The sequence below is a fragment of the Rhynchophorus ferrugineus genome, unplaced genomic scaffold (genome assembly GCF_030347505.1).
Source record: "Rhynchophorus ferrugineus isolate W39M unplaced genomic scaffold, kcgeb_rfMv2 rfM11, whole genome shotgun sequence".
Lineage (NCBI taxonomy): Eukaryota > Metazoa > Arthropoda > Insecta > Coleoptera > Curculionidae > Rhynchophorus > Rhynchophorus ferrugineus.
Genome location: NW_027472590.1, coordinates 8,742,653 through 8,767,379, shown reverse-complemented (window position 1 = coordinate 8,767,379; position 24,727 = coordinate 8,742,653). Strand labels below are relative to the sequence as shown.

Genomic DNA, 24,727 nt, shown 5'->3' with positions numbered 1-24,727 from the left:
AAGTTCGCTGTGAAGAATAATTGTTCAACCGATAAAAACTTAACTTTTTACGTTTTATTAACCGTAATGTTTTCAGCATTAATCGATCTAGAGAGTTGTTTTTTTAATTACTTTTATTGGGTTTAAATTGACACATCATTTATAAAAAATATTCGATTATGTTTCTTGTTAAAAAAAAATTCTAGTTTTTCATCGGGATTGGATAGTTTTTAGGTTTTGTAATAAATTGGACCATTAATTTGAATTGTTTTATTAAATTTTATGTGGAAGACTCTTGAATACGAAGAAAAATGCATATGCCTTTTATATGTAATATTTTATTAATATTAATTATTTTATATATAAATATTTCAGCAACTAATAAATAAAGTTTTGGATAAGTTATAGATTACTGTTTGTAGTATGTGGCACTTTGAGTTTAAATACTAGTTATTATAATACAAAAATAATTAGATTGTTATTTTATATTAATTCCTTGCGATTTTATCGGATACGTTTTATAGGAATGATAATATATTTTTTCTTAAAGAGATTTTAGCTCTCTTCGTAGGATTTTTCCTGTTTGGTTTTTTGGGATGAAATCGGTAACAACCACTCCACCAGTCAGTCTTTTGTAAGGAGCCACTTTGCCATTCACGTACTCTTCGAGTTTCTTCCCGTCTAGTTTGGCTCCTTTCTTGGGAATGACGAAGGCCTTGGGCGCTTCTCCATCCCTCTCGTGTGGTACTCCTATCACTGCCGCCTCAGAGACGTCCGGATGGTTTCGGATGATTTCTTCCAGTTCGGCTGGCGAAACCTGAAAAATGTCCGTTGAAATATGAATGATCGTGATACCGGGGTTTGGGGTACCTGGAACCCCTTGACTTTGATCAGTTCCTTCATCCTATCTACGATGTAAAACTGTCCTTCTTCGTTGTAGTATCCGACGTCGCCAGTTTTGAGCCAGCCGTCGTCAAAGGCATTTTTGGTTTCCTCGGGATGGTTATGGTATCCCTCCATGACCTGGGGTCCTTTGATGTATAATTCTCCTGAAATTCAACGGGAACCAAGATAATAGGGCGGAAACAAGGTCATTGGGAATTACCTCTCTGGTTAGGACCCAGTAGCTCTCCACTGCCACCGTCGATATCAACTATTTTGACTTGGGTGTTGGGAACTGGCAATCCAATAGATCCTGGTGCAGGTTTGATCGGGCTAGTTCTATTCCTCGCCGCTATAGCAGCAGGTGATGTCTCCGTCAGTCCGTAGCCTAAAATAACTCTGAGAGTCAAACGAAACTGGTTCAGTGATGAGTTACCTTGAAAGACGGCGATAGATTTCTGGGCTTTGTTGAAGATCTTCTCCTCGTCCGTTGCGCCAAGAGGTGCTGCCCCGCAGATTATATGTTCAACTCTTTCGAAATGCCCCTTACCAATACTGGGATTGTTTCCCAAAAAGATTGCTGTTTGTGTTTCAAATTATTACATTTTTTTAAATTGCATTTTGGTAAAAAGTTAACTGATGATATGTGAAGAATAATATTGCCGGATAAATCAAATTATAAGAATTATCAAATGACACTTGATAATTCTTATTCAAGAATTAACCTAGCGTTAAACATTGACAACAATTCTTGATTCTGAATATAGGCAACACTATCCAACAGAAAACATTACTGTGACATTCATTCATTGCTACGTTATAACCGTTTATAACCTTAAAACAACTAGGTTACTTGTATGCTTATAGTTAATAGCTGATGGTAATATTGGGTATGATTTTTGTTGCTTACCCATAGGTGGTGCCAGATAGAGAACATGAGGCTTGTGTTGTTCCAACAGTTGTACATATAGCTGTGGCGTGAATTTGGGCAGACAGATGATTTTGGCACCAAGCATCAACTGTAGTAGACATAATACCGTAAATCCATAAATATGAAAGAATGGCAGGATTGCTGGTATAATGGTCTGATGGCTCACTAAAATCGGCATATATAATCACGGAGGTATTCTAATTTGACTGGTATTATTTACTGGTCGCCGGTCTGGTTAATATTATGTCTGGATGGCTCAGCTGTAGAATATTAGCCACAATGTTCGAATGAATTAGTCTGACTCCTTTCGGTAATCCGGTAGTCCCGCTGGAATATGGTAAAACCGCCAGGTTCTTACCCCGTACGTCGCGCACTTCTGTACAGTCAACATCTTTGTCCGTGAATTCGTTGAAGGTAATAGCGCCATCTGGTGTAGACTGGCCTTGCTACAGATCGAATGAATTACTGTATTTATCATGACATGAAGTGAACAAAAAACTACCGGCGTTTTACCTGCGTTTTAATGGTTAATATCGGTAGATCTACTTGAGCTTCTTCAAGTGCTGATTTCGCCAAAGGATACAGCTCGTTCAAAGTTACAATAGCTTTGGCCGAAGTGTCAAGCAGTTGTTTACTGATTTCATCTATAAAAACAAATATATTTTATGATAAAAATATTTTTCCAGTAAAATTTCTCATGATACTTGATATCATGTTAAATTATTTGAGGTTATAGGTTTGACGTTTGACGGAACTTTTTTTTACATGTGTTATAACTAACTAAATATTTGAGGTTATAATTTTGACGTTTGAGATAGGCAACACCTTATAGTGTAGCGATATTGTTTTCAATGAGGTACAGTGCTTACTAGGGGTGTATAAAGGATTTATACAGGTCAGGGTCAATCCTGCTTTCAAAATTCCTAGTATAGCAATTGGATATTCCGGTATATTTGGGACTATCAATGCTACCGCATCTCCTTGGTTTAGTTTTAAACGTTTTATCAGTGATTTGCTGAATTTCACGGATTTATCCAACACTTGCCCGTACGTATATCGTCGCCCAGTGACACCGCATTCCTGAAATAATAAATACGTTATAATTTCAGATAACAATTGTTCCATTTAAATTCAACTTTACTCTTCTTTACATATTTTGTTTTTCCAGTTACAGTTTAAATTAGTTTGTTTAAATAATTGAAATTACGAGATTTATGAGACGCATGGCATAACAGATTTCCAAAAAAATATTTATTTAACTTTAAAATATTTGTTTTGTTTATGATATATTATTCATAGAAATTAATTCATAGAATTAAAGGTTATCTAAAAACACAAACAAAAAAACCTCGATAACTACCAAAGCCTACCTAAAAATAAATGTGGTTTTAATTTACTGTATTTGTGAAATATAGACATTGATTGTTTGAAATAAATCTATTACTACACACGACAAATATAATAGGACAATTGTTTTGGGATATATGAAACGAATAAACTTATTTATATTAGTTCAAATTGTCGTTTATCAATAAACTGTCAGATATTGTCATTATAGAAATATTGTTAAATAATGTTATTATCTATGTTTGATCTGAATATCCCGACATACATTGTTAGGTTTTACCGGTTAATCTTACAATTGTTTTATTATATTTCTTATTAACAGATGATTTATATTAAAAACGTTTTATAAAAAAAATTTTTCTTTTGATTGAGAAAAATAAAATGGCGAAAGTGCAAGGCAATTACAAATGCAATTCTAAAAGTTATGTATAAGGGACTTTTCATTCAATATTAAGGTTATTACTTACGATTGCAAACCGTTCGTTGTCCCATCCTGTGAACTTGTTTAACACTAAGTCGTGAATGGCTATATCGGGTATGTTAATATCCGGTAGCCCAGATGTTACAACTCTTTGTTTGATTGTAGAAAAATGAATCCGTCCACATCTTGCCAATTTTCTTACGTTCTGCCAACAACTTAAAGCCGACATATCGACGATACAACTTAACCGCACGAATACTTTAACTTTAATTGGGATTTTTTCTCCTACCTATTCGCATTTGTTGTGAAACCCGGGTTGCTTATGTTTACGTCTTTATATTTTCATTAATTTTATTTGTAATTGCGATTAGAAAATTCATAGAAACATTTTATTATGATCTATTTTTGATTACACTAACAACTTATGTGCGCAACAGGTGATATATATTGAGTAAAACAGTGAAGATTTTGATACGAAAGATAAATGTTATTAGTTTTTTTTTTGAATATCTGTATCAGTACACATATATGAACACGGATATCTATATTAAGAAATTGTTTTATATGTTATGGTTTACCATATAACCATTTTTTATTGATCGTTCTTAATCATATCTTTAGCATCTATTGTTTTACTGTTATTTTCCATGATCTTTAAGATAAAGTACAATATAAAACTACTAAAACATTAGATTGACATTGATTTGAACCACGTAAGTATTTTAAGTTGCCTATATCAAAATCAAAATATTTTGATTTTGATATAGGATAATATATAGGATATATATATATATATATATATATATATATATATATATATATCCGACATATGAAGCTTTATTTATTAATTCATTGACTATTAACATTCATTTTCGTATGCTTTATTATTGGTTGCCTATGTTATCATAATATTTTTCTATAGTAATATAACTTTTTTCCAGGATTTTTTTTCTTGGTAAAGGCAGTATAACTATTAATTGTAAGTAATAAAACAAATATTCTGATATAATATAAACCTTTTTAATAAACATCACATTCCAATTGTACTTAGAGTAAAGATTATAAAAAAATAAACAATAAAAGAAATAAATTAGAACAAATCCTTTCTTGATGTCAATTCGTTTTATTTCTGACAGAGAACCAGCACATAGTCGTTGATAATACGCCATGGAAAGGCTTGATTCACGTTCTTTGACTCAGTCTTTCTGTCGAACAATTTTTGCTGCCAAATACACTATCTGATTCTTCAGTTCTGATGTCAGTTGAAACTTCAGGGTGCAGTAGGCTAGTATTCGGAAGAATACCGTAAAGGCTATCAAAGCATAAAGTTGTATCGGACGATTCTCATCCAACATTCCCATATCTCTCAAGAGTAACTGAAAATAGCCGGTCATATTAAGGATATACTGTGCAAAGGGGGTTTATTAAGTACGTCAGGATCCCTGTAGTGACAATAGTACTCGTCACAATCCATGGGTTCCCTGTTGGCGAAAATGGTGATGGTCAGCCCGACGACGCCATACCTCAGATAACTAAGACCCATGATTACCTTCATCACTGGTTCGATGGTGGATCTATAACCCATTCCATAACAAGCCAGCGCGAGTAATGGGGCTAATGCCGACGAACCGACAACCGATCCATTCTGAAACGAGTGCTATCAAAACAAAATTTAATCCGTACATGTTGGTACTTACGGTAATGTTGAACGTTGAGCCAATCACGTACCCTAATCCTTGTGAACAAAAGCCCACGGCCAAGGCCAACGTAGAAAACCAAATAAACCGATCTAAGTCCATGGGTTGACTGGACAGAAGATACACAATGATCAAGAACATGATACTCAAAACAGTCTGAAAACTATTCCATTTAATTTCTCTAAATTTCATTTTGGTAGGTCCATTTACCATCAGAGGAAGTGCCGACAAGGTAAAACACATATAATAAGCTTTCAAACTGTACCATCGATTAAAATATTCCCGTTTCATTAATCTAACCTCCAAGGGAACTAAAACACACAGACTTCAGACAATTACTTGTTGCTACAGGCTATACTTACATGTTAAAACAGGTACCATAACATAAGTGTACATAAAGAAAACATTGACACTCAAGATGTACTTGAAAACCGATAAAGTCTGGCTACCATCGTTTCCCAAAGCGAAGAAGATGCTGCCCACCAATAATCCCGAAGCCAAATGGTGGAAAAACTGTATGTATATGTTACTGTGGTTCCTCTTTAATTGCAGAAAATTTCGATGCAGAAGAATTACCAGCTGCATCCATATAGAAATCGGAAATACATCGTAATTTTTTGTAACTAGAAATCAAGTTTGCTGTTATTTAAATTGTCAAATGTCAATGTTAAATTTGTTATCTTAACTATTCACTTATCATTTAGTTTTACTGAATTTATTAAACGTTAGTTTAAGTTAGGTTACATGGGGATTGTCAATGTCAACGTCACTCTCATTTTGTTTTGTTATGTTACGTCTTGTGTCGATTTCAATTGCTTTAAAACAAATTATGTTAACTAATTATTTGTCATTTAGTTTTATTGAATTCATTAAACGTCACTTCAAATTGCCTTAACTATTGTTTTATCATTTAGTTTTATTGAATTCTTCTGAATGTTACTTTAAGTTAGGTTATGTGGAATTGTCAATGGCAATGTCACCGTCATTTTGTATTATTTTGCCCTATCTTGCGTCGATTTCATTTGTTATGTCGCTGTCATTTTGTTTTGTTATGCGCGTCTTGTGTCGATTTCAGTTGTTTTTAAAACAAATTATTTAATGTTGCTTCGTTTTTTATACCAGTTTGGGTATAATCCTGTTGAATTTCGAAAATACCCGCCGTTTTAGTGCATATTATCGTTTCTTCTTTTTTCTTCTCGATCAGGTTAATCTTTCCATTTTGGATCGTGTTGCTGAGGGCTGTTATATTGTCCGTTTTTGACTGAACAAGTTCAATTACTGAAATGGAAGGTTTGATTAATAAGTTAGTGGAAATGGAACAATAAAAAACAAATTGACGTATTGGTTATCTGCTCATGAAAAACAAAAAAAAAAGAAAATTAAAATGGCGTCAAATGTGCCGATCTCCATGAATTTATTGAAAAACCTAATACGTGCTATTATATTTAAAATAATACGATTATTGTCAACGCCGCCTTGATTTTTCTAGGTGTTCGAACGCAAATAATTGAATATAACGAATTAAAAATTATTTCTCGGTTACGTAAACAATTATTTCTACGAATTTGTTGGCAATTTTCTTACGTAATTGTGCTAAATGTGGTTACTATCTTGCATGTGATGCAAAAAGCCATTAAAACTTACTATAGTCCGCTGGTGTGTATGTTGGAGGACATGGGAGGCTTGCTTTGGACAGAAATGGTACTAACTGAGAGGGGGATCCATTGAAGACGCAATATCCTTGAGCCAAAACGTAAACCTATTTAAAAAGAATATGTAGTAGATTGGCAAGTAAATTCGTTTTTTTTTTTCAGCATTTCATAGCATTTAAAAAAAAGTATGGCCTTAGATTTTTTGTCCCAATATTATTTTACTTATATTAATAATTCCCAACATTTTCTACTGTTTTGCATTTTTCTGCCAATATGGTGGTACTATGTGGAAAGGGCGATGTTGGTTTGGCATTGATCCAATCTTGGATCAATTTTCGCACTTTTTCAGCATCTCTAAATCATATGTCACCATGGTGCATTGGTCCAAAAAAGTGGTAATCAGAAGACGCTATACTCCTATATATTTTTATAAATTTTTCTTCAGGTTGGTAGGTCAGCTGTATACAATAGATATAACAGTGGATCAAGGGCATTGCTCTGCAGAATACCTGAATATATTGGATGTAGATAATAGTATTCGTCATCTTGTTTTACAGTGAACTGTGAGTTATGATTTCAGTACTTGAAAGTATGTATGTAGCAAAAGTTTTTTCTATTTAACCTGCTGTCCAGTGTGCCACACCTTGTCGAGAGCTTGAGATATATCGAGAAATGAAGCGGAGCAATATTTTTCTATAGACCTATATCACTGCTACCAGTAATATCTAAGGTTTTTGAAAAACTTCTGTTGAAAAGACTAAAACCTATCATAGACAGAAAAAACCTAATACCAACACACCAGTTTGGGTTTATTAACAAGCATTCAACAATTGACCAGGTCAATAGAATAGCAGATGTTATTGAAAAAGCCTACGTTAGTAAAAAGTATGCTCAGCTATATACTTAGATGTAGCACAAGCCTTCGATAAGGTTTGTCATGAAGGCCTTGTTCATAAACTACAGAAAATATTACCAAAACCACACCGAGCTACTAAAATCGTACATTACAGTCAGAATATTTAGAGTTAAACAACAATAAGTTTACTCTACAATAAAAGCTAAAGCAGGTGTACCACAAGGAAGTGTACTAGGGCCGATGCTTTATCTGCCCTTGACTTGTGATATACCACAAATGGAGAATATTATGATGGCTACATTTGCTGATGTACTGCGATTATAGCTGTCTGAGACAATAGTGAAGAAACCACATGAAAATTACAACAGCAAGTGATAATATAAATAATTGGACACAAGCTTGGAAAATAAAAATTAACGAAATGAAATCTGTGCATGTGCAGTTCACCTACAATCATGCCATACAAGCACCAATAATATTGAATAATACTATCATTCCATATAGTAACAGCGCTAAATATCTCGGAATGAATCTTGATACAAAACTTCGCTGGAAGGAACATATAAGGAAGAAAAGAAAAGAACTGAAATTGAAATATAGGAAAATGTATTGGCCAATCGGAAGAAAATCATAATTATCAGTACATAATAAATTGATATTTTATAACCAAATACTGAAACCTATATGGACATACGAAGTACATTTATGGAGATGTTCTGCAAAGAGTAACATAAACAAAATACAAATTTTTCAGAACAAAGTCCTGAGAAGTATGGTGGACGCACCCAAATACTACAGGACTGACTATCTACATCGAGACCTTCACATACCCACAGTCAGCCAAGTAAACAAGAGAATTGCAAGGGGGTATGAGGAAAGATTCCTTTCTCATGGAAATATTGAAGTATTGCAACTTTCGGATACTACTAGAGCAGGACACATACTCAAAAACAATCAAACCATCTGATCTTGTGTAGTGTTGTGTAGTGAGGTGCATATCATAAAAAATACATCAGTGCCATGTATTAACATTATTTCACCAGAGACTGAGATAGGGCCGATGGGTTCTCCTAGTTATATATCTAGATTTAAGTTTAATATTTCTGTCTTTGTATAATTTTTCAAATACTTTGGAGATCACAGACAACAGACTTATAGGGCGATAGGAAAAGACGTCTCCTGATTTTTTCCTGGTTTAAGAATCATAATGGTTTGAGTTACTTTCCGAGTGCTAGGAAAGTAATTAGGGTTTAACATGCCAAATGCTGAATATATGATAAAAATCCATTTTTTCCAAATTTTAGTCTAGGGTGTCCCCTTAAATGCATCTTTAACGATGATTATGGCTTACCTGGTCGAAATAATGAAATAGAGATGCTGGCGGTTGGTGAATGGTGCATATAACCGTCCTGCCGTGCTTGGTGATCTTGTGCAGCAGCTCGATGCACTGCTTAATCGCCACGTTATCCAGTCCCCTGCAACCGAAAATCCCATAGTCACTTGAATACACACACGCGGCCATTTAACATTACGTCGTAGGCTCATCCAAGAAAATGACCGGAGGATTATTGACCAGCTCCAAAGCCACGGTCAGTCGTTTCCTTTGCCCACCCGACAAATATTCGGTTCGAGTGTTCATACACTTCTCCAAACCCAATAGCTGGATGACTTCTTCCACCTAACCGATTGGTTTCGTTTATTTTTGAGCTTTAAACGAATCTAAGCAGGTCATGACTTACCACTTCGTGCTTTTCGGATTTCTGGATCTCGGACCCCAATTTCAAGCGAGCGGCGAACATCACCGCCTCGCACACCGTCAGTCGAGGCTGGACGATGTCGTCCTGCATGATGTAAGCCGAGAGTTTCTTGAACGTGGTCAGGTCTCGAGGTCTGCCCTCCGCCCTGATGCTGCCCTTAACTCCGGCAGTTCTGCGTAAAGGTAAAGTGTATTGCTATTGATTAAGATAAGTGATAAGAATTTTTAGTATGAAAGGAAATAGAGGTAAATGTAGTACAGCAGATGTTCGTTAGTGTGTAATGTATGTATGCGAACGTGATTTAAGTGATTTAAATAATAAATATTTCATTAAAAGAAACAATTAATGCATACTAGTGATCGCCCTGTGGTCCTAATTGGGCGAAAATTTATTCAGTTAATCATATTTCATTCATAATAAAGGGCTAATTTAAAAATATGTCCCTAAACGTTATTTTCACAGTATTTTCAATATAAGATCAGAAATATATCTGATATATAACGTTAATTAAAATAATAAATGTCTGTATATTAAAACAAATTAATATATACGCGTAAACTCTCGCAAGAGCTAACGTTTTTTTTAATAACAGTTTTTCTTAGCTGTTCTTTGTTCATCAGGCGTCGAACTAAGTCAAGGGCCGAATCAGAAAGAACAGATGATTCTTGTCATTCTCGGATTTTGTTAATTTGTTAGGATGAAATTTTGGCATATGTCAGGATTTTTCCGATAAAGCGGATACGTTAATTTGTCCTCTCTGCAAACACTGTATATATACTTTGCATGTTTTTTTTTGTTCTGGCCTAAAAACCAGGCGTTGGAATGCATGACGCATACCTTGTCGCGGAGACTTGCCCTGGAGTGACAAGTTGGACCGGGTTATGTGGGATTGCCTCTGGGCTTACCAATACACTAAACCGAAACCGCCTCACGGTTGACCCCTGTGGATCACTACTGCTACTGCATTAAATTTGGGGATATGGCACCCGCTGATCGGGCAGCCGTTATTGGGCACGAGGGCCTGGCGATTCTATTGATTCGCGAACCTGAGTTAACACACAACTGGGTACTGTTGTATGGGGGCAAAAGTTATGACTGTAGCGACGGATGAGGTCGTTTCAGCCTGGAAAAGGGGGAGAGCTTAGCGGTGACGCGGTGCTAAGCTCCCAGCATGTCGACCAGCTCGCAGACAAGCGCGTTTTCAGAAGAACTTGAGCTGAGTTGTTGTTTGTGGAATGATTGAGATATGAAGTGCTTGATTTCTGGAGTGTCAGTTTCCCTATGAATTTGATTATTTCTGACAAACCATGGAGCGTTTAATATTCTCCTGAGGAGCTTATTTTGGAAAACTTGAAGCCGTTTGACCTGGTTGGGTGTAACAAACTTGAAGTAGACATTAGATCCGTAGAGGAGTACGGACCGAATTAACATCTTGTAAAATAAGCATTTGATGGAGATGGGAAGTCCGCTAGAAGGGCAGATCAAAGAAGATAGCAGGTTTGCTATCCCCGAACCTTTTTGGATTGCTTTCTGGATTTGGGAATGCCAACCGAACCGCCGGTCGAAGTGAAGACCTAGGTACGTGACGTTATCTAGCCATGGAATTATTGCGGTGTCGATCTTAAGTTGCGAGACGCGCAGTGCGTAACGCTTCTTGTGGAAAATGATGGCCTGGGTTTTCAGGGGGTTGATTTGCAACCTCCAGAATTTGAACGACTTGACCGCATGATCGAGCTGCTTCTGTAAACGTTCATGAATTGTAACTTCGAACCTGGCGGCCGTGAAGAAAGCAGTGTCATCAGCGTAAAAGGCGACGTCGATATGCTCTTTTCTCGGCATATCTGAAATAAAGAGGTACTTTACATGTTCATGCTGTTCTTAATTGTTCTTAATAGTTCCTACAATACGGGCATAAACATAAGACAACGTAACCATAAGGCATAAAAACAAAATCTTAAACAATAGTACTCAATACTACTTAAAATTGAATAACTTTATTTAATAACTAGCTGACCCGACAGACTTCGTCCTGTCAAAAAGATTTGTAATGTGGCAGTTTTTGTGCCTACGTATTTTAAAAAACTCTCCTGAACAGAACCATCACCCTGGTGATAGGGCGTTGTGAATAAAGAATAATTAAATAAAACATATATAAGGATTGAAAAGTAAGTAATCGCTTTATTGTTAATCATGTGAATCATAATTATTATTATTATTATCATTATATTGCTTTGTGGTATACGATGTTTTTTGTTTGATTACCTGGCGCATAGATAAACAAATCTGATGGTTTTCCAACACGGGAACAGGCAACATACAATTGACCATGTGAGAAACATGGGTTTTCTAGATTAATACCACAAACACTTAATGATTGCCCCTGGGACTTGTTTATAGTCATAGCAAAAGCAAGCCGTCAACATGTCTATAGGAAATTTGCCATTACCAATGTCAATGAGTTGTTTAGAGAATATGTTTCCAGATTGGTCATTTTGCAACTCGACACGCATATTCTTGCTTAAATGAAGTACTTTAACATGTTTCCACAAATTGGAGGACTTTAGACATGCATTGAGTTCATCAGCTGGCGTTGATCGTGGAATCACTGGCAATGTTTGACGAAAATCTCCTGCTAATAAAATCATTGCACCACCAAATCGGTTATTATTGCTACGTAGATCTTTTAAGGTTCTGTCTAAAGCCTCCAAAGATTTTTTATGTGCCATCGTGCATTCATCCCAAACAATCAATTTACATTGCTGCAAAACCTTTGCCATTGCAGAGTTCTTCGAAACGTTGCAGGTTGGAGTTTCATTGCTTTGCATATTTAATGGCAATTTTAGTGCTGAATGGGCTGTTCGACCACCTTCAAGCAAAGTTGCTGCGATTCCCGACGAAGCGAGTGCAAGTGCAATTTTATTTTGTGAGCGAATTGTTGCTAATATTAATGAAATAAAAAAAGTTTTTCCTGTACCACCAGGTGCATCTAAGAAATAAATCCCTCCAGTTTCATCATTTGTCGAGCGTTGAGATCATACAGTCTTTCTCGATGCAACTCTTGGTTAAAAGCGTCATGCATTGGACGATTGGGCGCGGTCAGGCCTAATTGAATTAATAGTTTGTTTGACATTATCAAGCACATGTCCTCAATTGAAATCAATGCTTCATTGTAAATTTCTTCACTGATTTGTATATTTGGATTTCCCATTCTATTCCGTATTTGATACAAAATATCATCACACATATAATCTTTGTACTTCATCCACAAATCAATTGGGTTTGATGGGAAGCATGTAGATATGATTATAGAAAACAATGTTCGTATTTGATGAGTGTGTGATGATATTACAGCATCATTGAGAGTTTGATCCCAATGAGCGTCATTTTCAAGCAATTGCAAACGTTGACAGGCTTCTCTGTAGGATCCACACAATTCACCATCAACAGTTCGTAACTGTTGGAATGATGTTGGGCCACGTACATTGACTAATAGCAGTCGTAAATAAAAACATTCATCATTGCTTGGATGTACTGAATAAATCCGGCCAATCGCATCGGTGGAATATACATCTGTATATCCTGGAACTGGTTTTCCTTGTTTCCGTCGTATAAATCTCCTTGAGGATTGATTCCAGGTATAATATTTTGGCATTTCAGAATATAGCAATGTTTGTGCGAAATCATCGTTTTGGCATGTCTCAAAAAAACTGGTTAATGTAGTAGATGGTGGCTGAGCAGCTCTTTGTACTGCGTTCTGTGCTGTAAAATACACTCTTTGTCCATTTTCTAAATGCACAGCTAAGTGAACAACAGAAGGGTGTCTCTCATGAATAGGAAAAGAAAATATTCGCCAAACTGCTTCATTACTACTGACATAGCGGCCCATTTGGTATTGGGTAACTTCATCATTATAATTCTCTGCACCAATTTCAATCACAGCCATATCACTCCCTTTGCTTACATATTTGCAAATGTATTTAATCGATTTCACTGAATGGCAAGATTCAACGTTGATGTGTGCTTTGAATGTCTTTGATAAAATGGGTGAATATGGAACAATCCAACGATTATCTATTTCAATATCTTGTTGATTTAATTTGACAATTGTTGATTTTCCATTGTCTGCTGTCGATCTGCGACGATACAATGGATAACCGTCATTACCAGTAATTGTTTCCGATATTAATGTCCGTGGATATCGTTTTGAACATTTACCATCCATCATACACGGTGAATTTTGATTAAGAGTTCCACAGGGACCATGTATCATGTTTTTGATAACTACCTCATGCAATCCAGGATCTACTTGTACATTAGGGATTTCAGCTGATATCACTGCATCAACTTCATTTGGCCTTATCTTTTCAACCAACCAAATCAAAATGTGTGCATGTGGCAATCCTCGTTTCTGCCACTCCACAGAATACATCCAGCAGCGTGTCTCACCAAACACATTATGTTTTACGATGAAATTCATTAAAGATTTCAACTTTTGTCTAAAGACTCTGGCTGTAATATCATGACGATCAATGGATGATTTCCCAGGTAATAACTCCTGCTTAATTTCTATCCATTGCGGATTGCATGTAAATGTGATGAACAAATCTGCTGTACCATAATGACGAACATACGACATGGCATCTTGAGCATATTCGTGCATATGCCGAGGGCTTCCGATGTATGTTGCTGGAAGAATAGTCATCCGACCGACATTCTGTGCATTTCCATCAGTATTAATCGCATCTCGAAGGTGAATATACTCTTCAGATCGGAGTTTGGTTTGATTCAACCTGATGAATGTTAATCTCTCCGTTTCAATTTTAACATACATGTCATCAACATATTTGTGATATAATCGCCGACATTTCAATATGTGATTATCTGCATTTTCCCGAATCATTAGGCGGTATGAATAATAGTTCATTGAACTGACTTTTTTGTTGGTTTCAGAACCTGTAAACAGATTTTGTTTTAATAACATTCAAATATAAAATTAAAATACATAATATAGTGACTGAGATATTATCGCCATAGCTAAACTAATATTTTAGTTACCTGTAATGGGATTTATCATTTTTATTGATAAATCGTAGCCATCTTCACCTTGCCAAAATATAATGGGATATTGCAGTGCATCATATGAGCGGTGTGTTTCCTTTATAGGTTGTAATTGAAAATTCCGACGATGTAAAACAATATCACGGGATTCCAAGTTTTCTCCAACTACAACGATAGCAACTTCATCAATAGTTGGTGCATTAAAACGTCTTGTATGTTGACCTGCAGGTGTTTTATCAGCTCTGATTACAATTTTGTGATTATCGGATGGCATCAGATCCAGGGCAGTTTTAAACAATATAATCAATTGATTGTGTTGATGAAATAAAGTTTGTAATTGTTCTACAATAGACCTTTTTACTAAATTGTTATGTGCACAATGCAGATCAATTTCTTGTGGTGAATTGCCCATAAAATAAATTTGCAGGAATTTGTTGTCGCTATCTGACACTGGTAACAGTGAACCTGCTCTGTGATATATTTGCCCTTGTATCTGTAAATAAAAAAAATATTATGGTGTGGTATAAATTAATGGATTGTCAATGATCAAACTTAAATAATATTTGATCTTAAAAAGTATATATTTAGTTTTAACTAATATCTATCAAATATAAAATATAATAAAAGTGTCACTGAAACTGAATCACCATATAATATGATGACTAAGTGATATATTTCGTAATGATTAAGAAATTGAAGATTAGTAACACATCTTAACTTTGGTGACAGAAAATTTTGTTCGCTAAAATAATTATGAGTAACTGCTATAATACATACCTTGAAAGTTGGCATAAAATTTTCCCGAACTGCATTTGTTGCCCCAAATGAAGTCATTTGAAAGCAATTGTTATATTGTTGAATATGTGTCAAAAAGTGTATAGAATCTGTTCCTATTCCTGAAACCAATGAGTACAATGGTTCTGGTGGTGGATCCAATTGTATCAATTTCACTTTACCATTTGCGCAACACAATCCATTGGCTTCGTTTTTGTATTTTAATGCCTTACAGTGTGAGCAAACCAAGTTCATAGAACCAATAACAACACATTGGTAGTTACTGTAGTCAATTGACACATCGTAACTGAAAGCAGCTGGATTCAAACTTGCGCGATTATTAGTTGAATGTCGCGCTCGCGCTTCACGCGAATCAAATATAAATTATTTTTTCACTAATCACGAACTAAACAAACACTAACTAACTAAACACTCTGCACAAAACACGATATACGAATTTGTTTCGTGTATCACTTGACAATTCATTTGTCATCTGTCAAAAGTCATCTGTAACAGACAACTTTTTTTTTTAAATTTGATATGACTTGAACTCAAATCCTTTTAAGCCGTACAAATTGTTTTATTTATTTAAAATTTGAATTAAATTTTAAACAAATAAAAAATTTTAAATAAATAAAACAATTCGTACGGATTAAAAGGATTTGAGTTCAAGTCATATCAAATTTAAAAAAAAAAAGTTGTCTGTTACAGATGACTTTTGACAGATGACAGATGAATTGTCAACTGATACACGAAACAAATTCAAACAAAAAGGGCTATTTTTAGGGTTTTTCCAGCAATAATTCTAATTTTTCTCGCCGTAAAAACCATCCCTGAACTTCAACGAACATTTTAAAAAAAGATTTGGCCAAATTGGTCCAGGCGTTGTTGAGTTATGCGCTTAGGAACATATTTTGCGATTCATTTTTATATATAAGATATACAATGCCGCGAAATTTTGATTTTAAAAATTACGTCCGTCGTTGATTTACAAACAAGAGAAACGACGAATAATCTACCGTATAAGAGTTAGAGTTAGCAGCACGTCAGTCAGAGTCTAAAATCTAAAAATTCTTTCTCCATATGAACTTTGACGCCTCCAGTCGGCTGGCAAGGTTATGGCGTCTGTATTTTGGGATGTGCATAGAATAATTTTCATTGACTACCTTGAAAAAGGAAGGACCATCAACAGCGACTATTACATAGCGTTATTGGACCGTTTGAAGGACGAAATCGCCGAAAAACGGCCGCAGCTGAAGAAAAAGAAAGTGCTGCTTCACCAAGACATGCACCGTGTCACAAGCCAGCGAAAACGATGGCAAAAATCGATGAATTGGGATTCGAATTGTTTCGTCATCCACCGTATTGTCCAGATCTGGGCCCCAGCGACTATTTCCTGTTCTCAGATCTCCAAAGAATGCTCGCTGGGAAGAAATTTTCGTCGGATGAAGAGGTGATCGTCGAAACTGAGGCCTATTTTGAAGCAAAGGACAAATCGTACTACAAAAATGGTATACAAAAAGTTGAGGGGTCGCTATAATCAGTGTATCACCCTTGAAGGGAATTATGTTGAATAAAAAAAACTGATTTTGCCAAAAAAATTTGTTTTTCTATGGTAGGCCGGAAACTTTCGTAGATAGAGTAGATAGAAACAATAGAACTAATGAATGTCGAAAATTCAATTTTGGGCATTATCAAATTTAATCGTTATATTAGGTTATTTACGTTGATATGTCGCATTTTCACCAACAGATATCAAAATACATGCAATCACATAATATTTCAGAGCAAATCCAAAATAATTCAATAAAAAAAAATCAAGTAGTTTTATTTTGTTATCTAGTAATGTTGCAGTCTACTCCGTGAGAAAAAATACAATCAATTTCACGATCAAAATAATAAAACTACATTTTTAATAATGATAATTAATTATCCAACCGTATTTATTGACTATTATTTTCTCAATTAAAAAGTCATTATTTACAAATAAAAACCTGTTCGGGATACTTAAAAAAAAATTTCATTCTCAGAAATAGTGCATCGATGGATAATGGGTTTCGAGATTATGGCGAAGTTGCCGGGTAACAGACCAGACAAGATATTAAAGAAACACTATTAATCCAAGGTATTTAAGGGTAACGTTAAACATATTTTATTATATAACATATAATTAAAAAACAATTTAAACTTTTGATTGTTGTTAAATGTCCTTCCTGATTTTTGTCACACGCGATGAACATATAAATTTAATATGAAATAAAATTAAATATGTCCCTATTAAATTAGTCGTTGACATTTTGGTACAACAGGTACCTTTTTCTGATGACATTTTTTGAAAATGTGGTTGATTAATAAGTATGTGTAGTATACTTTTCGGGCTCTTTCGTTAAATATTCAACAAATGGTTGGTACTATCATTCAATACTTCCCTAGAAACATTTTCAATCGTAAATAATTGAACAGTTAAGATATTTATGCTTTTAAACTTGTATCATTTAAACTTGATAATGACATTTCATGATTTTTGAAAAATAGTTAGGTTATTGCTTCTTTTCTTCTTCTTTTAATAGACATAGAAGCTCCGCCTTCTCCTGTGCCAAATCAGTTCCGATTAGTTGGCTATTTTTGTCTCAAAAGTAGGGTCGGATTTGTTGAATATCTCAAAGAAAATTCGTGTAATTCATCGTTGCTTTTTTGAATTAACAATTCTGCTATTCTATTTGCAGTTGGGCCACAAACAGCATCTATATCGGTTATAGGATTTCGCAAGACGATAGACACAACAAAAGCCATTGATTGTTTTATATTTAAGGCTTATTCTGGTCTCTTAAACAAATTTAACTAATCTCAATAATAAAAATAATACGTATTCAACAAAACAATTATTTTCACATTAATTCTTCTGTTAATTCCAAAACCATTTTTAAGTATCTACATTGTGTATAATCATAATTAACCAGCTATATTTATTGACCATTAATTTTAATAATTAAAAAATCATAATTTACTAACTAAAATCTTATTCCGGATTTTTTAATATCAATCAATTCTCGGAAATTTTGATCATTATGCATTATTGTATAATGGTTTTCGATATCATGGCGAAGTCGACGAGTATCTGGCCACCCACAATGCTTGTAAACGTTTATTAACCCAAGACGTTTAAGGATAAAGTTAGAAAATGATTATTATGTAACATAACCTTAATAAATAATTTGTACATTTAATAACTGTTAAAGGTTTTCCGTGATTTTTATTATTAGGTGCTTGCATAACAGGTCGATTGAAAAGTCTCCGGCCTACCATAGTAAAACACATTTTTTGAAGGGTGATACACTGATAATAGCAACCCTCCAACTTTTCGATCCCATTTTTGTAGTACGATTTGCCCTTTGCCGCAAATTTCTTCCCAGCGAGCATTCTTTTGAGATCTGAGAACAGGAAATAGTCGCAGGGGGTCAGATCTGGAAAATACGAAATAATAATTCAGAACAATGTCCTGAGAAGTATTGTGGGCGCCCCCAAATACTACAGGACTGATTACGTACATCGAGACCTCCAGATACCCACAGTCAGTCAAGAAATCAAAATAATTACAAGGGGGCATGAGGAAAGAGTCCATTCTCATGAGAATATTGAAGTATTGCAACTTTTTGATATCGCCAGGGCAGGACACAGACTCAAGCGTAATAAACCCGAGTTTTTGCGTCGATATGTGACAATGGATGAAACATAGCTCCATCATTTCACGCCGAAGACCAATCGATAGTCATCCGAGTGGCCTGCACACGATGAACCCGCTCCAAAGCGTAGGAAAACGCAGCAGTCGGCTGGCAAGGTTATGGCGTCTGTATTTTGGGATGTGCTTGGAATAGTTTTCATTGACTACCTTGAAAACGGAAGGACAATCAACAGCGACTATTACATAGCGTTATTGGATCGTTTGAAGGACGAAATCGCCGAAAAGCGGCCGCATTTGAAGAGAAAGAAAGTCCTGCTTCACCAAGACAATACACCGTGTAACAAGTCAGTGAAAACGATGGAAAAATCCATGAATTGACCTTTGAATTGCTTCCTCATCCACCGTATTCTTCAGATCTAACCCACAGCGACTATTTCCTGTTCTCAAATCTCAAAACAATCCTCACCGGGAAGACATTTTCGTCGAATGAAGAGGTGATCGCCGAAACTGAGGCCTATTTTGAAGCAAAGGACAAATCGTTCTACAAGAATGGTATCCAAAAAGTTGGAGGGTCTCTATAATCAGTACCACCCTTGAAGAGAATTAGGTTGAATAAAATAAAACTAATTTTGCTAAAAAAATGTGTTTTACTACGGTAGGCCGGGGACTTTTCAATTGACCTGTTAAACAGGTCGACGGATGTTGATGGTTGACAATAATTTAATAAGTACGGTTACGATGAGATGGTGGATGAAACTGTTAAGGATAAGAACACGTTATTTAGATATGGTAACAAAATAAAATTACAAACTGTACTTTACGATTCGAAAAGAGGACCGCAACGCGTACATGGCTTGTTAAATATTAAGGAGCCAAGCGGAGTCGTCGGCTTTTGAGCTGGAGCATCAGTTTTTTTCCTCCGGCAACGGTTTGTCGTGGATCTGTCAAAACGTATCGGGTACGGCTAGATGGCTGATCTGAGGGCGTGACGGAGACCGGGACGGAATATTAACCGGACGGACCGGCGAATATTTTCATTGTTTGATGTGCGAGACGTATGAAGGAAAGTTGCCGGGAATTTTATTACCGATATCCGTTGCTGACCACGATTGTTTCGTTTTTGAACTCTGACCCATGTCGAACGTTTTCGAATACTCATATCCTTTTTATCGGGCCGAAACGTTCCTTCAAACGCAAACTTCGGTAATAGAGTTATAAATATTTGAATATAATAAATATAATGTATTCTATATGTATAAAAATGAATTGCCGTTCGTTAGCCTCGCTAAAGCTCGAGAACGGCTGAATCAATTTTTGGTTTTGAAATGTTTGTGGAAACCCAAGGAAGGTCTATATGGTGATAAAATACGGAATAATTTCGAGGAAAATAGTAAAAACAACAATTTCGTTTTCCCATACGAAATGTCACTATCACTGCCATTAATAGTTTCGCTATCACAAAGGTTGGACATTTTTGTTGGTTCTCAAATATCAATAGGTGCATTTGGATATTTACTTTCTGACTGAGATTGTTAAAAACTGATTAAAATTGAATTTTTTTTATTTTTGTTTTTTTTATTAATCTCCTAGAACGTCAACAATCTGCCCGTGGGCAATAGGTATTATTATATGATTTCAACTCTCCTGGCATGTAGAAAATCACTTCAGTAAGTGATCTACTGTACAACATATAATATAAATCTTATTTTAGGTACTATTCTAACTTATTTTGAAAACTATTCTAGCTTATTCTAGAGATTTTTAAATCTCACTCTGTGTGTCTATCAATCAGTGCGTATGGTAGTTTGCGTTCGAGCCTATGCACTTCACTGTCATCGCGCACATTTAACTGTTTAAAGAGTGCATTGGGATACACTAATAGTTTTTCAGACTACTTCCCACTAACACTCCGAATCACACTCGTTATGGGTTCTATGGGGATACGGCGCTGAATCAGTTTGTTGGACACGAATATGGTGCATCGACGATGACTCGCAACACTGTATTCTGGAACCTCTGTAGGATATCTATGTTAGATTTGCTAGTAGTACCCCACAGTTCAATGCCATAGGTTCAAATGTGCCTAAGTATTGACTTATACAGCAAAACCTTGTTATCCAATGATAATTTAGATACGTACTATTAGCCAGTACATTTGGTTTAATTTAACCCCAAGCTGCTTGAATTTTATCACTATGTATTTTTTCGACATCAAACGTCGATCAAAACTGAAAATGAAGTGGGTAGAATGCTACAAGTTCGTGCACACGACAAGTGATTCAGTAGACGAAGTGCTCCTGTAATAATTATAAAGACAACAAATCTGTTACAATTGGGAAAATGATAATATGCTATGGCGGTGGAAAAGTGAAACTGCCAACTTTGGTCTCGCCACCAGATCCATTACGCACATTCGTTTTTGGAGTAGGAAACGCCATTAAGCACATGGTGGCAGTTGTTTCTAAATGACCTACTTTGACGGTATTATACCATACAAGCGTTTTGGTAACTCAGAAATATTTTATCAAAATCTTAAAGAACTGCTGATAGAAGGACACATTTATTAATAGAAGCGTTGTTACCACTACCAGATGTATTTACTTTATGTGGATCCAGATGTGGAAATTGATAGGTGTCACTATAAACATTTCTTCATCAGAACAGAGATTTAGACAAAATGTTAACATTTTTCAATTAATTTTGAAATTGTAATAAAAATAGGACGAAGAGATTTTCTTTTTTTTTTTTAAATTATAATTCTAGTAAACGCATATTTAACCGACTTCAAAAAAGCAAGAGGTAAATGTATGTTGGCCTATTTCTTCGTCAATTACGGCCTGATTTTCAAAAATTTTTTTTATTCGAAAGAATGCCCTTCCGAAGTGGTCCCATTGCGCAAGTACAATGTTTTCACATATTTTTTACCTAAAGTAATCCGATATTTCAGTATAATGTTATTGCTGAACTGATGTGACGGAAAATTGGAAGTAGTTCAGTTTAAAAGTTTAAATTTATATGAGAAGTCGTAGAAACGTTCTAGGCAACTGTTTCTTTGGTCTAATGATTAGAACGTTAAGTTTACACGCTGAGGCAGCGGGTTCGATTCCCAACAGGGCAGCAACCTCTTTGGTTCCCGTTTGATTGGAACATTTGTCAAATCACCTAGACGATGTAGCGGATCCCAGGGCCTAAAACGTTCGTTCCTTATTTTCAATAATTTTTTCTTTATTCCTATTTTTCCTCATACGGGATGTATTTTTACTTGGGCTATCCATTCTAATAGTTAATAAAATAACTGATTAATTTCTTGAGTAACCGACATCAAAAACTTAGATTATTAACCAAAAAAACGCATTAAAATAAAATATGTACATAATAATCGTTGTAATAACTAGATAAATATAAACAAAAACCTTATTTAACCTATCTACTACACGTATTTCATATTATACTATATACACACAATGTAGCTTAATACGTATTAAGCTAAATTTGATTTAGGTGACTAAACCTATTTCTTTAATTACAATATTTTTTAATTACTACTAAGTCGGTTCAACTGTTTTGTTAAAAATATTATTTTAGTTTAATTATTAATGAATTGACTTTAAATAATTAAAATTAGTGAATTAAAAACGACAAATCTCCAGGACCGGACGGCCTCCTCAACGAATTTCTGATATGTTAGGAAGACAATCTGGTCGGATAGCTTGTTGCTCTATACAATCAGATACTAATAGACTACAGCATTACTCCATTACTTTTTAAGATCATAACGGACAAGATAATAGAGCGAGTGTCTAGAGAACACCACGGATATAGGATGGGAAGACACCATCTCCAAGGCATATGTTATTGCACAAGTTGTGGAACAAGTGTCCGATTACAGTTACCTGGGAACAGCAATATCATTTTATGGAGATTCTACAAACAATGTGAGAAGCCCTATTTATAAGTCAGCTAGGATAGCGGGTGCCTTAAGAACAATAACTATTTGGACAAATAAATACATGTCAACGGTAACCGGAAGAATGGAGATATTCACGAGGAATGCTACACGAAAGACGTGGTAAGATGGATTCGGGTACGAAGAAGATCCTGGAACGAACAGGTATCCAGAATAGAACACAACAGACTGGCGTAGATAGCGAGAGATGGCAAACTATTAGCCAGGTGATCACCAGACCAACCACCAAAGAGGTGGAAGCCGTTGGTCGTCATCGTCACAAGAAGAACAAACTACCAAAAAAAAATTGGATAAACAAACCTCCGGGCTTTTGAAAAGAAGAAGAAGGCATATTTTAGGGAAAAGAAAAAATCACACAGTGAGATAAACATTACTTTTACAATATTTTATATATTACAGTGCAAAAATTAACGCATTTTTGTGTTTAGTTGATTGGTATAGTAAACATTTCAACTCTGACTAATATTCTATAATATAAAGAAGAAAATTCCATTTTAATGGGCTGTGTGTTGAATATATAACAAATTGGTATATCGCAGAGAAGATTTAATGGTTCCATGCTTGAAAATCCGAATATTATTAATATTTTACAGGCGGAATTAAGAATTTCAGTCCGCGCTTCATCAGAAGCTCAAATTATGATTATTTATATCTATTTAATTCATTGGCCCATCAGCAATAATCAGGTTTATTAATATATTCTTGTTGTTCCTGTTATTTTCTCACGCTGTTCTGCTTGCAAACAACATTGTGTAACCTCGTGCAATGTTTTTTTTTTCACTAAATATAAATACACTGAAATTTGATTTAGATCTATGTGAAATCGGCTTTTACAGGAAGAAGTGAAAGTCACGCGTTTACACCAGAACCTCATTACAGAATATAATTACACGTCAGATAGTTGATTAAATATACAGGGCATACCATATAGTTTAGTCTGTTAATATACAGGGCAACAATCCTCCACCATTTTATCATAATTTTGCTTATTATTATATTACTATTAATACAATGATATTAGAATGGTTCGACAAGGAAACATCAACTAAGGAAATAATAACTAAATATAAAAAGGGAAATATGCTCTGTAATGAAAGGAAATACATTACTTGGATATACAATTATCCTAATTAAGTGGATTAGGCTTCCAAGTAACAAAGAGTTTTGAAAAAGAGTTCAGTATAAATATAATAAAACAACTGTAACCTACAACCTGTAGCTTAAGTCATCCGATAATATATGCATTAAATATACTATCATGTTAAATAAATTATATTTTATAGTTTTTTTGATTCATTATCTTATTTCCATTAGAAGTTTGTTATATATCAAGTCAAAGTTAAAAGAGGTAACATTGTGATGTTTTGACGTCATACATTTAGATGACGTGAATTAGCTATTTTGTATTCTCTTTATTCCCCACTTATTTCCTTCAACCCCTGCGTACTTCTTCTTTTAAATATTCAATAATGGAAATGAGCACATCCTATTGTTGAGATTCTTCTTTTATCATCATCTGTGGCTTGTTTTTCTTCTTTGCTCTTCAGTTTTCGAATGAATATATTACCACGGAATTTTCGTATATTCTCTTATTATTTACGAGTCAGCCTGGCAACAACAAACTAGGTAGAGGAATTCTTGGATTCTTGTTGTTGTGTTTAGTCACCTCTCGATGACTCGGTGGTTTAGACATATACATTAAATTTGGGATCTTTCGAAAGTTG

General features: G+C 35.0%; 4 protein-coding genes across 4 annotated transcripts in view; 1 reads left to right on the top strand and 3 right to left on the bottom strand.

Moving 5' to 3' along the window:
- The window catches only part of LOC143205244 (uncharacterized), a 95,742-nt gene that overhangs the window by 3,854 nt on the left and 67,161 nt on the right, over window positions 1-24,727 (top strand). The window lies entirely within an intron of this gene.
- LOC143205238 (putative 4-coumarate--CoA ligase 1) lies at window positions 300-4,080 on the bottom strand. The gene is made up of 9 exons (XM_076418408.1): window positions 3,607-4,080; window positions 2,662-2,872; window positions 2,306-2,436; window positions 2,013-2,238; window positions 1,772-1,957; window positions 1,298-1,441; window positions 1,085-1,249; window positions 850-1,028; window positions 300-796 (listed from the first exon to the last, which is right to left on the bottom strand). Exons 1-9 carry the CDS (start codon window positions 3,787-3,789, stop codon window positions 524-526), a joined length of 1,698 nt encoding a protein of 565 aa, XP_076274523.1. The 5' UTR covers window positions 3,790-4,080; the 3' UTR covers window positions 300-523.
- LOC143205236 (ATP-binding cassette subfamily G member 4) overlaps window positions 4,559-24,727 on the bottom strand; it is a 35,505-nt gene continuing 15,336 nt past the window's right edge. Inside the window, exons 3-12 of the mRNA XM_076418406.1 lie at window positions 9,505-9,694; window positions 9,298-9,443; window positions 9,117-9,240; window positions 6,902-7,016; window positions 6,377-6,535; window positions 5,620-5,880; window positions 5,468-5,568; window positions 5,258-5,413; window positions 4,993-5,205; window positions 4,559-4,936 (exon numbers count right to left, since the gene is read on the bottom strand). Coding sequence (XP_076274521.1) covers window positions 4,757-4,936; window positions 4,993-5,205; window positions 5,258-5,413; window positions 5,468-5,568; window positions 5,620-5,880; window positions 6,377-6,535; window positions 6,902-7,016; window positions 9,117-9,240; window positions 9,298-9,443; window positions 9,505-9,694 — 1,645 coding nt within the window. The 3' untranslated portion in view covers window positions 4,559-4,756. The remainder of the gene's footprint in view (window positions 4,937-4,992; window positions 5,206-5,257; window positions 5,414-5,467; window positions 5,569-5,619; window positions 5,881-6,376; window positions 6,536-6,901; window positions 7,017-9,116; window positions 9,241-9,297; window positions 9,444-9,504; window positions 9,695-24,727) is intronic.
- Window positions 12,509-20,172, bottom strand: LOC143204951 (uncharacterized). Its single transcript, XM_076417907.1, has 5 exons — window positions 20,124-20,172; window positions 15,537-15,671; window positions 15,358-15,476; window positions 14,578-15,073; window positions 12,509-14,475 (listed from the first exon to the last, which is right to left on the bottom strand). Exons 1-5 carry the CDS (start codon window positions 20,170-20,172, stop codon window positions 12,509-12,511), a joined length of 2,766 nt encoding a protein of 921 aa, XP_076274022.1.